Source organism: Lutra lutra, chromosome 4 (assembly GCF_902655055.1).
Source record: "Lutra lutra chromosome 4, mLutLut1.2, whole genome shotgun sequence".
Classification (NCBI taxonomy): domain Eukaryota; kingdom Metazoa; phylum Chordata; class Mammalia; order Carnivora; family Mustelidae; genus Lutra; species Lutra lutra.
The window spans coordinates 37,268,183-37,282,157 of record NC_062281.1 but is presented as its reverse complement, the minus strand read 5'-3'; the positions used below and the strand labels follow the sequence as shown (position 1 = coordinate 37,282,157).

Below are 13,975 nucleotides of genomic sequence, written 5' to 3'. Positions count from 1 at the left end.
GAAGTAGTTAGTTGTTCTAATAAGAAAAAGTACTGTGGCTGACCAGTGAAAAATAGGCAACACTGTGCCTCTGACGGAAACTCTGCGGCCTTCTGCTTGGCTTCCCCACAGCATTTCCATGGTGTAAGGTGTTTTACAGATAATGTGCATTATCTGATGTCAATTTTTTTTTTTGGGGGGGGGAGTGAAAGATTTCTCAAAGTGTTTATCAAGAGAAGATGATAGGTTTATGGTGATTCCCCCATAAACAAATAGAATGGGGTTACAGAAAAATACATTCTTGGCTTATGACATGATCAACTTACTGATTAGATCAGTATTTTGGTTAACTATTGAAGTACACAAAACACCATGGCAAGAAAGTTTATATTTATGTAACCAACACTAGATACTTGTATTTTTAAATAATTTCTGATAGCCTGTGGGGAGCCTGGAGATGTGGATAAGGACAAGTGTGGTAACAGTAATACACTAGGTCTGGATTCATACAACCGTTCTACCCCTTTCTTACTTGTGGGACCAGTTATTCCATTCCTCTCGGCTTTTTCCCTTCCCTAGATGACTCCTAATGTCCCTTCATCTTTAAAATGTTGTGATTATAGTAACTTGTTATAATGTTCATTTTTTTAGGCTCCACTCACATGATTCATCCGAATGCTAGAAGAGAACCAAGACATTCGATTTCCATAGCTTAGAATAATACCTGCTTATTCAGCAGAACTTAAATCCTTTTGTGGAACAGAGAGACGTATGAATAAGTTAAACTGACAACTGCAGCTACACCAGAAACCATAATTGTATTTTGAATAGGAGGTAACAAACTATTGTTTCCCATTGCAAAAGTCAGTGCATTTTCTGCTGTTAGTTTCCAGAAACTGACAGTTTTGCTGTAGTCCTATCAATTCATACTAATAAAAATAACGATCTAATTAACTATCGTCCGCTATCATGATCTAAAAACAAATTAAAGGGGCCTAAATAATACAGAATCGCATAAATAAAAGGTGAACATTTAGAACAGGAAAATAGGGGCACCTGGGTGGCTAAGTGGGTTAAGCCTCTGCCTTCGGCTCAGGTCATGATCTCAGGGTCCTGGGATCGAGTCCCGCATCGTCCTCTCTGCTTGGCAGGGAGCCTGCTTTCTCCTCTCTCTCTCTGCCTGCCTGTCTACCTACTTGTGCTCTCTCTCTGTCAAATAAATAAATAAAATCTTAAAAAAAAAAAAAAGAACAGGAAAATAAAATTAAAGATGAGCATACAAAATAAGCCAGGAATGAGGTTCTAATAAATCACCATTAACAGTCTACATTACAACTGTTTTTTTTTTTTTTTTAAAGATTTATCTATTTATTTGACAGAGATCACAAGTAGTCAGAGAGGCAGGCAGAGAGAGAGAGGAAGGGAAGCAGGCTCCCCACTGAGCAGAGAGCCCTGGGATCATGACCTGAGCCCTGGGATCATGACCTAAAGCAGAGGCTTTAACCCACTGAACTACCCAGGCACCCCTACTTCTAGTGGAACCCAAATTTGGCATTAAGTTTTCCAGCATCCTGTGTGAATGAGGAAGTCTACCTGATCAATTATGTAATTCATAGAGAAAAAAAGATGAAAGCAAAAGCTCAGTGGAAGTGCAGTTGCTTACGGTTGACGAAGCAAAAGCTCCTCTTTGGGGGTCTTCACAAAGAATTGTGCCAATAGCATCCTCAGTAACTTTCCTTAAATAGATGCAGTGGGTGGGTACACAGGGCTAGTCCTCAAGACAATTCTTACTTCAAAATGATAGCATCACAGCCACACAGTGGGAGGCATCACAGCATGATGGTTAGGAGAAACTCCAGTCCTACACTGTCCAAGTTCAAATCCCAGCTCTGCTGGGTGACCTTGGATAGGTTATTCTGACCTGCCACGGGTCCTTTAGTTTCTTTAACTGTGAGGTGGAGAGAACAACAGCAATTTGCAAAGATTAAGCAAGTTAATAAGCATTGTATTGTGTTACCACTTTTAATGAAGAGCTTAGTAAAAGTAATTAGGGTGGGCACTAACACAATACAATTGAGTACACTGATCTAACTTGACCCTATAGATTTTAGGACAGTGATGTCCAAAAGAACTTCTGCAAAAATCTGTGCTATTCAATAGACTAGCCTCTTCTAGCTATTGAACACTAGAAATGTGACTAGTTTTGCTTTCAAATGTAAAATGGAATTGGGTTTTAGGCTCAGATAACTGTACTAATGAAGAACTGAATTTCTAATTTAATTTAAATAACCACAAGTAACAAGTGGTCACCACACTGGACAGCACGGATATAGAAATTTCAGAAAGTTTAAACAGTACTGATCTATAAACATCTTCCAAGTAATATTCTCTAAATACCATTGCAAGTTTTTGGTGAGTATTTGGCAATAAGTTCTCCAGATCGTATTCCTTGACATCTAACTGGAGTGTGGCCACCTCCACTGCCAGATAAACACAGTTCCTACTCCTTGGGCTATGGACCTGTCCATTTTTGATGTGCAAAGTCCAAGGTGACTGAACAGAATGCCCACCTATCTATGCTGTGAGGGAAGCCAAAGAGGTATCCACAGCAAGGCCAAGATCATCCCTAAAAAACTGCTTTGAAGCTACTTTAAAGCACAAAGGAATGGGCTTTGATCCCAGGATCCTACTTCGATCAGCAGAGTTGGAAGTGTTTGGACTTGAACAATTTTATTTTTATTTATTTTAAAGATTTTATTTATTTATTCAAGAGATAGAGAGCGAGACAGTATAAGCAGGGGAAGGGGCAGAGAGAGAGGGAGAAGCAGGCTCCCTGCTCAGGACCCCAGGACCCCAGGATCATGACCTGAGCCGAAGGCAGATGTTTAACCGACTAAGCCACCCCAGGCACCCTGGACCTGAACAATTTTAAAGGGTAGTTTAACCAGGTGCTGGTCTCTTTTTTCCCCCCACAGTGTTCTATTAACTTCGAGAAATGCTACTTCCTGGTGTACCCTCTAAGATAAACTATTTGGAAAAGGTACATCAAGATGACTAAATGAGAGAAGGTATAGTATGGATATGAATCCCAGATAAAAGTAACAACTGCTAAAATCAATAAAATGATTTCATATAAGTCACGCAATATAAAGGTCAAGTAATTGATAATAAAACGTGTATTTCAATATCTAAATGCTTAGGCACGGCCACACAAGAAGCAATAAAGTCATCAATACCTATACACAGACCTGTGATGGTGACTCAATTATCACCAGTAGCACTGGTAACAAGATTTTTTGAGACAGGTACAGTTCTTAGCCAAGTTTTAACAAAATAAAGTAGAATCTTCCCTCACTGATTTCATTGTTGTATTCTTGGAAAATTCAATGTACATTAAAACTAGTTATGTACTGTATGATAACTAACATAACACAATTAATAAAATGTATTAGGTAAAAAAAAATTTTAGGATGTTAAAATTTAGTACATGTCTTACACATCTAACACATGGTTGATAATATAATTTTTTCAAATACGACTTAGGTTAAAATTTAAATACTGCAATGTAACACTAAGCACAAAGAAAAGGACTCAAACATGTTTACTGTAAGCAATGTCAACTTCATATGTCATAAAGAGAATATGCAAAAATCAGTTTAGAGAGGCTAAAAAAAACTAAAAATGGAGTTGGGTTTAAGGCTCAGACAACTAAACTTTTTTTTTTTTTCTGAATATTCAACAGAACATTCAAGAATCACGACCTATGGAACAATTTTTTATTGTGTTAAACCTTCCCATGTGCTATGGGACATAAAACACAGCTGGCCCCTGCCTACTAGTTGCCAGCAACACCTCCAATCATTTCTAAAACCATTGCTCCAAGCCAATCCTATGGGTTCTATCACTGCCACCCTCACCAGTAACTGGCTCATAAATGCAGCCTTCACTGTCCAGTGCCTGGCTGTAGTTGGTTTGAGAAGAGGAAACATGATGTAATGTCAGCCAATGAAACACAGAGCAAGTTTGCTGGGCGCCTGGCAGAAGTTTCCTAGGAGAAAACCACAGGAAAGACAGTCTCCTTCTTTTTCTCTTCATGATTACAAATGGATATGAGGCCTGAAAATTCTAAGCTCATCTCAGAACCAGCTGGAGGATGAAGTGAACAAGCAGGAGGGCAGAGCCGGAAGCACAGGAGAACTGAGGTAAATTTGGATTATCACCCTTGGGGTCTATTCTACCTCTACACTTCCAGTTGTATCAATCAGTAACTTCCTATGGTTTAAACCACTGTTAATTTGGATTTTGGTTTCCTGCAGCTAAAAGTACTTTGATACATACATGAACAACTTCACAAGACAAAGAATAAGAACTGGTTGGGAAAAGAAAAAAAAAAAGCCAAACCAAAACAACATTAACAGGTAAGTATTGTTCCTGGACTTCTAGAGCAAGAATACACCAATTATATATACATATATATGTGTGTGTGTGTGTGTGTGTGTGTGTGTGTATTTACCTACGGTAAATGAGCCTGCATGCTCTTAGTAAAGGAGCCACAGCGTTTATGACTGTGCAATTCTTCTATCAAGCGACAGGCATACTGTGAAAGAATGAACAACACCGTTCACACATGCAGCCTGTTAGAACATGTGAAAGGTAAAAAGCTATTTAATCTGAAAAGAAAAAATACAGCTACAGGTGAAAAAGCAATGCTGTCAGTATGTGTGTACAAAGAGTCCTACACAACATAGGAGGCACTGTGGACAAATAGGGTAGTAATAGGGATTAAGCCCCTGCTCTCATGAAGCTTCTAATAAGAGACAAATGAAAAAACAATGTTTATTCAGTATGGTAACAGATAAGAGGCAGAGAAGTAGGCTGTCAAGGTTAACTAGGGAAGGTCTTCTGAACATGCCAGAGTTAGACCTTTAATTTTAAAGGTTGGTTAATACTAAGAAGATGTGGTAAATGGCGCATTAGAGGAGGAGGAAAGTTTTTAGGAATGTGGGTGGAAAACTTAGTAATGTGTTACTGTGATGGCAGCAGGCAAGTTTCTAGATGACTCCACTGTTAGGTGTATGACAGTGGGGCAGAAGGAAAAAAGAAACTTATAATTGGGGATACAGCCTCAGCTTGGAATCTCTGTTCCACTATGTTCTATCTGTCTGACTTTGGATAAGTCACAACCCTCCCTGTGTCAGTTTTCTCACTTTGCAAAATGGGAAAATGTAGCTTGGGTCGGGGGACTGACTGGCAGCACAAGATGTGGCATGTTAAGTAAAAATAAGAAAGGTGGTTGATCATGGTAGCTACTGTCGCTCTTGAATCCACATGCTTGTGGATTTCACCCAAATTAGTTTCAGAGCACTTACAAGGCAAACATACGTGAAATTCAATATACCTGTTATATCAGGTTTGAAAAAAAACATTTTTTTAAACAGGCAATTGTAACCCATTACAAAGAGTCCTAAATTAAAAGAAAACAATGACACACTAAGAAAATGGATTGTGATTAAGAGACTATAAATGCGTTTATTGGTAGTATTACTGAATGCTGAATGCAGAGATTAAAATACAAAGAAATCAGCACTTAAAATCTTTTAAAAATGCAGTATCTTTACATATATGTTAACCAATCCTGCTTATCTATTTAGATTTACAAACATAAAGCAAATTCCAAAGCTTTCATTCTGAATATACTCCGATTCTGAGTTCTAGTGTTCTCCACTCTAAAGTCGGCTTTTATTTTACTGTATTTTATTTATTTTGTTTCTACCCTAAAAACAAGACTTTGTGAGCTGATCCTGAAGCAGTCAGTAAAATCAGGAATTTTTAAACAGCTCTTTGAGAGAGGATAAAGCCACATGAAAGCAAACACCTCAATCCTACATATATAAATACAAGAGAAAAAATATCAAGAAGCAACGAGAATCACAGAAATGCCAATCCTACTCTAAACTATAATTTCTACCTCTAACAACAATTCAATTAGCAGTAGCTTAGATGCCTTTGTTCTAAAAAATAAAACCATTAGTTCTTTCACTACAATTTTCTGACTACACTCAGTAAATAACTGTCAACTTCATATACTTTTTAAAAACTCAAGAATATGATTTATACACAACAGAGTCATTAACAAAAGAGGCCTTCAAACATACTGCTGAAAGCTCTAAGATCATTTGAGGACCAGATTTTAATTTACATAATATTGCCATCCATAAGGAGTTAACGGCACCCAGTACAGTAGTGCTCAACACAGTTACCTCAGAAATGCTCCATCCGTTCTTGCATCAGAGAATTACTGACACGGATGAGACTGTTAAGACAATTCTAACAGGGCCTCTAAACAGGATTGCACATACAGTTGTGATAGCACAGCTAGCCTGTAAAGCTGAATTTTCCACAAAAATTGCACTACAGAATTACAGTGACAGATGTTCAAATTATCTTTCCCTGCTAACTACTGAGTAGAAAAAGTGTTTCCTGACTATATTTTTGATGAACAGGAAATCTTTGATAAAAACACTAGGAGGAAACGTGAAAGTGAACTAAATGAACTTAAGTTTTTTCACAGATATTAACAACAAGCAAAGCAGTTTACAAAAAAGAGAACCAAAATTATCCTATAAACAAATAAATATAAGATCAAATCAATCATTTTTGAAGAAAACACAGCTAATTTTCTAGAGTTCTGTTCGGTTTGTAACTAGACTTAAAAATATTAAAATAAACCAAACAGATTCCCACAATACTGATTTGCTATACAGGATGTGAAAAAAAAGCACTTCAAGTTTTAAGCTTAATGTTTCATTCTTTCCCCTATTCCCAGGAAAGAAGAAGAAAAAGAAGAAAAGGGGCTCCTGCAAAAATAAACAAAACCCAAATCAACCAACTAACAAAAAAGTAATCACATAAGAAAATCTTTCTCCTTTTGAACACTTCACTTTAGTTGGTCCATATTAGGGTAAGTTTTCCATAGCAAGGACTCCTTCGTCTCTTCCTTTATCTTTCATTCTTCAGTCACCTCCACGTTTTTATGAAACAAGGCTATGTGAAGGCATTCTAACAAGTTGGGCTGAGTCAGAGGTAGCTTTAGGATGAAGTATACTTGACTATGGTATGTGGTTAGTTCAAATGACCATGTTGTTCGAAAAGGATTACAATACATAAAAATGCACAAAGAAAAAATGTACAGCCCTCACTGCCTTGCACTAAGAGAAAACGTTTGAGAAACTCAGGACAAACAGTGGAAGCCAGGAAAGAGACACAGGCCCCACCCCCATGGGCTCCTTTAATGCACCAGTTCAGGCTGGTTCTCCACAAAGGGGAGCACCCCGCTCACATAGTATGCAATGCCAAGAGATAGCAAAGCAATGACAAAGATCAAGAGCAACACCCTCCAGAAGCCCAGGTCCTCGACAAATTCCTGCCATGTGGTTCGGAAGCTGGACAGGACTCCTTCCCCTTGCTGCAGGTTGGGATTGAGGAGAGAATGGCTTTCCATGGCACTGTGAAAAGGAGCAAAGACAAAGGAAAGGGGCATGAACAACACATTCCACCCATTTCAGAAAGATACAACAGCAACCGTGTTACTTAGAAAAGCCAAGACAACACCTGCAAGAAGAAAACTGACATATACGTGCTCTCATACATTCATGTACTGATGTATGTACCTGCATGTATCAGGACAATCTACACTCAACTGCCAATTAAGCCGCAATGATTATGTTTCTTGGTTTGGTAGAGTTAGAGTCAAAAATCCTTTTCTAATGAAAAGGTCCCAAGCAGAAGTCTTGACTGTAGGTCAAATGAGTTGTTTTAAACTCTTAGTATCTAAGTTACTTTAAATTTAGAAGAATTCAAAACAAAGATTCATATTTTAAGAATTCATATTAATGAAAATAAGCAAAGATGGGTAAATCTAAAAATGATTTTTAGATTCACTTTTATACAGTGCGTGAATCTTAAAGTCAAAAGGGAATTTTCATTAACTTTTAGTTTAATTATCTGAACAATGAAGGAATTACTTCTTTTAACTGTAATCCTCTAAAAATGGACACTTAGCTCAGTCTGTTGAACATCTAAACAAGCCTAGTCATTAGGAATTCTTCTTAATAGCTTCCACCCACTGGTTGTAGTTCTCTCTTGTACAATAATACAAAATAAGTTTATTTTGTTTCTGCATAAAGGCTGAATCTAGGTAGCACAATAGGTAATAAGGTAGCACAAAAACCGTAAGAATAATTCTGGTTTTCAGAACTCTATCAATGAGAAATATGACCCCTGAAAGTAGATAACAGGGTATCTGACTTTGATATGTGGATGGCCACACTGTGAAGAATTTAAAGCTCAGAGCGATTAGCACCCACAATTATGTCACAAAATGCAGGTCCAATAACAGGGTATCATTTAGATTAAAGCCAAAATCACCATAATCCTATGTATCAATTATCTGTTGCTTATAAAAGGTCATTTACCACCCTTCCTAAAATCTTTCTCTTCATATTCTTCCAACCGTCTGGGCACAGAACAATGGAAACAAAATAAAACAGTATCTTACAAACTGGCATTTTTATTTAACCTATAATTTTACTTTACTTCTTGATACTTAACCAGACATTCTTCAGCATTTACTAGTATTAGAGGTCTTCTCTAATCATAGGAAGCTGACTTCCTAATTGGCCACTCTGCTTGATATCCAAGCTTTTCTTTCTTCTATATTAAAAGATGTTTATTCTCTAAATAAGAAAAGACATTTTCAGTGGGAGTCTATATGAATACAAAAATTTAAGAAAACTGAAGCAAGTTCAAAAATAAGATTGGAACTTTGAGAAGGTTTAAACACATGGTACCATGATTAGATAAAGAAGTTCAGGAGAGGTGAATTTGGACTTGTATGAAATATAGTGAATGTCCAAGCTGATGTGATCTCATGTTGAAAGATATTAGATATAAAATGAGAATTCCGCTGAGCAATCTCTAGGAGCTCAACAAGTTCTGCCAATCAGAATTTTCTATAGTGACCTTATCCAGTGAAATGTTTTCTACTGAATGCTCAAGTGCAGTAGTTTTTTTGTACGTGTGTCATCTACGGTGCCTTTCCATCCTATACTCACAAATTTAAAAATAACTATTAAATTTAGGATATATGGGGGAGTGGGAAAATATTTTTCATCATCTTGATTTATATACCCTTAAGTTATGCTATGTCTCAGAGAATCCTAAGAGTGATGGAAAATACTGAGTACATTCAAAACTTGCTTTATGTTCTGCTAATCATCACACAGCTTTGCCACAATTCCATGTGCTAGCCAATCCCATTAAGCTTTATTCCCTTTTTCTATTGGTATAGTTCACATATAAAATTCATCTTGTACAATAAGGCGGTTTTTTTTAGTATATTGACAAAGTTATACAACCACCTCCACTGATGTCAGAACATTTTAATCACCTCTATAATCAACTCCATACCCTTTAGCAGTCACTTCCCATTGCTACTTCCATCAGCTCCTGGCAACCACTAACCTACTTTCTTTTGGCCAATTCCAAACATTTCATATAAAAAGAATTATATAATATATGGCTTTTTTGACCAGCTTCTTTTATGGAGGATGCTTTTAAAGCTCACTGACATTGTAGCATATATCAGTAGTTCATTCCTTTTTATGGTGTAATATTCCACTAGATGTGCAGATGACATTTTGTTTATCCATTTATCAGTTGATGGACTTTTGGGTGGTTTCCACCTTTGGGCTATTATAAATAATACTGCTATAAACATTTGTGCACAAGTTCTTGTACGAACCCAGGTTTTCAATTTTCTTGGGTATATACCTAAAGTGGAACTGTTGGGTCATATGGTAACTCTGTCTAGCTTTTTGACAACTGCCAGACTGTTGTCCAAAGCAGCTTTGCTACTCTACATTCCCACCGGCAATGTACAAGGGTTCCAGTTTCTCAACATCCTTACCAATACTTGTTGTTGTTCCACCTTTTTGACTGTAGCCATCCTACTGGTATGAAGTGGTAACCCATTATGGCTTTGCTATGCATTTCCCTAATGACCAATGATGTTTTCCTTAAGTTTTTTAATTTAAACTTCAACTTCCACATGTCTGCCTTGATACTGAAGGGCAGGAGTAAGGTAGGGCAACCAGACAGTACAAGTATTAGTAATTCAATTTTTTAAGAACTGGCTTTACACAATGCTATAAATAATACAAATCCTTATGCTAAAGGAAATGACAGGTATATGAGAGAAGCAGGAGTAAATATTTCATATGGAGCAGCTCAAACAACTAATTATTTCTACTACTTAGTAAGTAATCACTACCTAGGCAAAATAAAGTTAGAAGTATATTTCTGATAAGGAGATGCCAAGAAACTGGCTATTAACAAAATATAGCAAGCAAGGTCCCCAGAACATACCAAGCAAAAACACATTCTTAGACTTTTTTCATGGTAAAGAAGCTTAAAGCATTTATGAAAATAAATTTCAAGATATTTTGGAATAACACAATCTTCAACAAATGATAGAAAACTCAATGTTGTCATATTGATTATGGCATTCTGCCAATTCAGAGTACACAGGTAGGAGCAAAAGAGCTTACAATATATCTTGGACTTTTTATTTTATCTACATGTCAGTTTTCAGTGATAACTCATGAGCAGCATGCACTGTTCTAGAAGTAAAACTCTTAATTTCTTTGAACAGTAATAAGTTCTTGGAAGTATCTAAACAAATAGTCTTAAGGGTGAGAGTAGAATTCATGGTTCCTAAAGAGTACACTAGCCAGCACATGAGGAAAGGAAAGCAATCACTGGTACAAAGGAATCAAATTAAGGGTCAACTATAAAAAAAAAATAGACAATTTCAATTAGAACTCACAGAAACAATGATCCCAACAGTCTAAGTGGAGCATATGATCCTATTTCCAAATCCTGATCAGTCAAACTACTGGGTCAACAGCTAATGAGAGCCCTTGAAATATATTCCACTGAAAATTTTGGGAGGAGACAATAGCAGGTTCATCACCTGTCCTACCTTGTAATTACCTGGAAGCCTGAAACTCTGTGGCAATCAACCAGACTCCATGCTAGTACAACTATGGACTTTACCTGTTGAGCTAGTGGGGCCAGGAGAAAAGATGATTTGTCACCTTTTCAGAGCTCCCTGAATCGTGTTGTAAACTGCTTCTAGATGAGAAATGATGAGATACTGAAGGCCTGTCAGTCACTACATCTTAGCTTCAGTTACTTACAGAAGACCAAATTTCATTTGTTCCAAATCATGGGAAAACTACTTTCACTTTCACATTCCTGAATTGGGTGTTAAATTTTCATTTCTCTCCTCCTGTTTTACTTTTCCTCAGTGCTCCACTTTGCCTTTGAAATGGCCTTTTCAGTCTTTTCTAATGTTGTCCAAGTTTCTAGCCTTACTTATCCTTCTCCCGCTTTCCGCAATTCCATTCTGTTTGTGACCTGCACTTAAAGTTTTCAAACTCCTGTTTCTTTCCCTCATATTCAGCTCTTAACCACCTCTTCTCCCTTGTGCTGACAATACTGCAAGGCTTCCTTGCACAGGGACTAACAGAACATTATGTGCATGTGGGCACGTAGTACTTTCTGTTAATAGCTTCTCAATTGTAATCTGGAGCCATACGGACCTATATAAAGTTCAAAGAAAGTATCAAAGCTCTGTACTTGAAAGCAAATAAATAGAAAGCTCACAAAGTTATCATAAAACATCCAAAGACTTAAAGTGACTTGTCCCTTAAAAAATTACATGTTAAGTACCTTTCACTCTCAGCTGTCTGCATCGTCTCCAATTTTGAGTGAGTTCCTCTGTTAAATCCTTTTACCTCTTGTTCTTCCAAAGATTCCAGCAATCGAATGACATCTTTATTCACTCCTCTGCGCTTTGCCAGAACCAAGGGTGTAGCACCTTGATGATTACTAAAAAAAAGTTCACAAATATAAAGAGGTCATCATTACAGTTGGATTATATCATTAGTACCCACTTGTTTAGCTCTCAATGACAAAGGAATGGGCCAAATTAACTCAAAGCCTAGAGCAGAACCAATGACTGAACTGGAATTTGAATTTTGAGTTTAGCTATTTTTTTCCTTATAGAGAAAAAGGAAGAAGAATATATAGGCAAAAGAATAAATAAATGAGAATAAATCAAAGAAAAAGAGGGCATTTTCTCAGAAAATAACTGCAAAGTTCTAGATTCTAGATTCATTTTTACCTGACATTTATATTTTATGGCAATAGAGCATATTTTTTTTAAAAAGAAGTCTAAGGATTAAAAGCAAATAAAAGCCCAAAGCAACAAAATAAGCTGCTCTGGCTCACCTAGCTATTGCACCCTAGTAAGAGAAAAGAGCCAAGTAATAGTGAATCCCAAAGCCAATTCGCACCACATTTGTCCATCACATTTGCTGTCTTTTTCAGATTTAGGGACAGCAGAGCACCAATAAATCAATGCAACATGTAAGTGTAGTTTAAAGGTCAAGCTCAGTTTTAAAGATGGTCTCACATCTTTTCCACTCTGAGACAAGGTATCATTAAAACAAACACTATTTCTTCAAACTGTTGAGTATAAAAAGGACTCTGAGTCCCAGAGACATTATGAAGCCAGCATGGAATATTATACGATAGAAGATGAACAATTTGGAATCAGGCAGAACTAAGTTCAAATTCCAGCTGTGTGACCTCTGTCTTTGTTTAAACCCCTCTTGTCTCAAATACTGCATTCATAAAATGAAGATAACACCAACCTCAAGAGCTATTCATTCTAAGGATTAAATGAGCTAATGTAAGTAAACACAGCGCCTGGTCCATAACACGTTTTCAACAAATGTTAGTTTTTTCCTTCTTTTTTCTCTTATCTGTCAATACGCAATAATTGGTAGCAGAACCTCACCACTGTTTTCACAGAAAAACTTGTACTGCTTCAGCATAAATCTAGAAGTCGGCCTCTCGTTTTCTCACTCCCCTAACAAGATTACCTTGTCCTCCATGCCTTGTTGAACTTGTCACTGCAGATGATCAATGAGAAAGCAGAATCAACAGACTCTGAGATTGGACCACTGGTTGACAAACTAATGGGAAGAAATGTCTAGACTTAAAAAACCACAGAGCACTTACCAAATATCAATTTTGAGTCCATTGGAAACTAAGAATTGAATAGTATCCACATGACCACAGAGATGAAGAGCTGTGTTTCCTTGATAATCTGTGGCCAGAAGATCAGCACCAAATTTATGCAACAGCTGGCAGATGTCTACATTCCCTCTGGCTGCTGCGAGGTGAAGGCCAGTTCTGCCCCTGCTGTCACGAATATTGGGGTCAAAGCCACTTTCCAAAAGCCGCTTGGAATAGTTAAAGTCTCCATCAATACAGGCTTGTAGCAAGGGCACATTAGTCTGAGACGAATCATTTACAAAAACGTAGGACATTATTCTGATGGAGTGGATGTACTATGCCTGTAATGAAATAGGAGGTGAGTGAGATTTGGAGAAGCCAAACCAAATCAAGACAATAAAGTCATTTAGAGAAGCACTATTTCTTATCCTTCTTGGCCTCCTGCCTCTAATAAATTACCTCAGCAAACAGAAACAACAACAAAGTTATCAATTATACTTTATTCCTCATTAAAATGTCTTATTTTCTTCATATCCACTTGATCAAAACTGCAAATAAATTACTATAAAGCTCTATTTTGCTTTTTATTAGGCAAAAGATTAAGAATTTTTACAAAACTAAGCAAGATGTAATTGCTTAGATTTTAGTTTATTGCATTGTCAGAAGACATACATAACATGACCCTTAAACTTCAAACACACACTACTGCTGGTAGAGATTCTTATTTAAAACAAAGTAACACTCTTTCCCATATGTGCTTTTTATCATATTTGAGATATTTTACATGGTAAACAGAACTACCTACTCAAAAGTTAATTAAATCAGTAAGAAAAAACAATGAAATAGCTTA

General features: G+C 36.9%; 1 protein-coding gene and 1 long non-coding RNA gene across 2 annotated transcripts in view; one reads left to right on the top strand and one right to left on the bottom strand.

Moving 5' to 3' along the window:
- Positions 1-3,958: 3,958 nt before the first annotated feature.
- LOC125097477 (uncharacterized) lies at positions 3,959-4,357 on the top strand. Its single transcript, XR_007126537.1, has 2 exons — positions 3,959-4,181; positions 4,296-4,357. It is a non-coding gene; the product is annotated as an uncharacterized LOC125097477 (long non-coding RNA).
- A 1,121-nt stretch (positions 4,358-5,478) lies between these two features.
- The window catches only part of ANKRD46 (ankyrin repeat domain 46), a 33,378-nt gene continuing 24,881 nt past the window's right edge, over positions 5,479-13,975 (bottom strand). The window contains exons 3-5 of the mRNA XM_047725065.1: positions 13,129-13,466; positions 11,773-11,931; positions 5,479-7,484 (exon numbers count right to left, since the gene is read on the bottom strand). Of these exons, the coding sequence (XP_047581021.1) occupies positions 7,268-7,484; positions 11,773-11,931; positions 13,129-13,439 (687 nt within the window). The 5' untranslated portion in view covers positions 13,440-13,466 and the 3' untranslated portion in view covers positions 5,479-7,267. The remainder of the gene's footprint in view (positions 7,485-11,772; positions 11,932-13,128; positions 13,467-13,975) is intronic.